General features: G+C 39.9%; 1 protein-coding gene across 1 annotated transcript in view; it reads left to right on the top strand.

Annotated features, from left to right (window-relative positions):
* Positions 1 to 1,495, top strand: part of mbd2 (methyl-CpG binding domain protein 2) — a 41,045-nt gene that overhangs the window by 9,918 nt on the left and 29,632 nt on the right. Inside the window, exon 3 of the mRNA XM_037692475.1 lies at positions 1,266 to 1,406. Within this exon, the coding sequence (XP_037548403.1) occupies positions 1,266 to 1,406 (141 nt within the window). The remainder of the gene's footprint in view (positions 1 to 1,265; positions 1,407 to 1,495) is intronic.

Genomic DNA, 1,495 nt, shown 5'->3' with positions numbered 1-1,495 from the left:
AAAAGTGTGGATTATTGTAACCTGGATTAAAAGTGTGGATTATTGTAGTGAAGCCTTCATCTTCAACCATCGACAGAGGCCTCATGTCAGTGACGATCATTTAAGGATGATTTCAGTGAAGACAGCTGCTGCTGTGGTGTCCATGATGTCTGTCCATCATGAAGTGTTGTTGTTGTTTGTTGTTGTTTTCTGGAATGCGAGAGTAAATATGTATTATAGCATAATTTACAGCAACTCAAGAAATGCCTTGTTTCACTTACAGTGTTAGGTTCAGGCAAAAGTAGCTAAAAGAGCAATTAAACACACACATTCACACACACACACACACACATATATATAAAATACTTAATTACACACATTTGAGTAGATGTAATAAATTACTTTAATTCCTGTTTAAATGCAATTCATCCTGCCATACCTGCAGTGTCTTCAGACTTTGCCAGCAAATTAAAAGTTGAAGCTTAATCATTAAATTATTATCTTGTGTTAGATTTATTTATAAATCACATTTAAACACTGCTTGTACCAATTAAATTAAATAAAAAGTAACACACATGTTCTCTATCACTGTCATTAATCAGATAAACAAACAAACAAACAAACAAGCAGCTTCATCTACCAGACAGACTGACGTTACGTTTTCTCTCTTGAAACAGAACAAAGTGTTAAATTGTAGAGACTCACCTGCAACACATGAAGAGTTGTATCAGCTGCAGCTCCTTCCTCCTCCTCGTGACTCCGACATGTTTACGTTTTATCTCCGTGGTTCTCTCGTGTCGTGTCGGTGATTTTCAAAGCGTCATGCTTCTCATTTTTTATCTTTGTGACGTTCTCCCACACTTTGGAGGACTTGGGTTGAACAGTTTTCGCTGCGTCGGTCATTTGTAAAATTTACTTATTTTGCTTTGAAAACAGCCTCTGCTTTTCTTCCTCCGACCCCCTCGCTCTGTTCAACTCGCGCTGCAGTTTTTTTTTTTTTTTTAACTTTATTCAGTCAGTCAGCATTGACAATGAACTGCCCGTGAACAAAACGAAACGGCTCCGCAGCGCCGTGAAAGATGCATAATCGCATGACAACGAATCGATAATGAAATTCGTTGCCAACGCTTTTAATCATCGATTTTTATCGATTCGTTGTTGCAGCCCTAGTTCATGAACACTTCAAATTTTTGTGTCGATGAGAAGGAAAGAAAGAATGAGAAAAGGAAAGAAGAAGTGAACATTTTCACCTACAGCCAGTCGACTGTTTGTTTGTTTTATTTCAGGGTGGTAAACCAGACCTGAACACGGCTCTGCCCATCAGACAGACAGCCTCCATCTTTAAACAGCCTGTTACCAAAGTGACGAGTCACCCTGGCAACAAGGTGAAGACAGACCTGCAGAGAGCCGTGGAGCAGCCCCGACAGGTGAGGGCGGTGTCAGAGAGATGGAATATAATGTGTGTGTGTGTGTGTGTGTGTGTGTGTGTGTGTGTGTGTGTGTGTGTGTGTATGTA

The sequence above is a fragment of the Nematolebias whitei genome, chromosome 18 (genome assembly GCF_014905685.2).
Source record: "Nematolebias whitei isolate Nwh7 chromosome 18, NemWhi1, whole genome shotgun sequence".
In the NCBI taxonomy this organism is placed as follows: domain Eukaryota; kingdom Metazoa; phylum Chordata; class Actinopteri; order Cyprinodontiformes; family Rivulidae; genus Nematolebias; species Nematolebias whitei.
The sequence above is the reverse complement of the archived record's forward strand: the minus strand, read 5'-3'. Positions and strand labels throughout refer to the sequence as shown.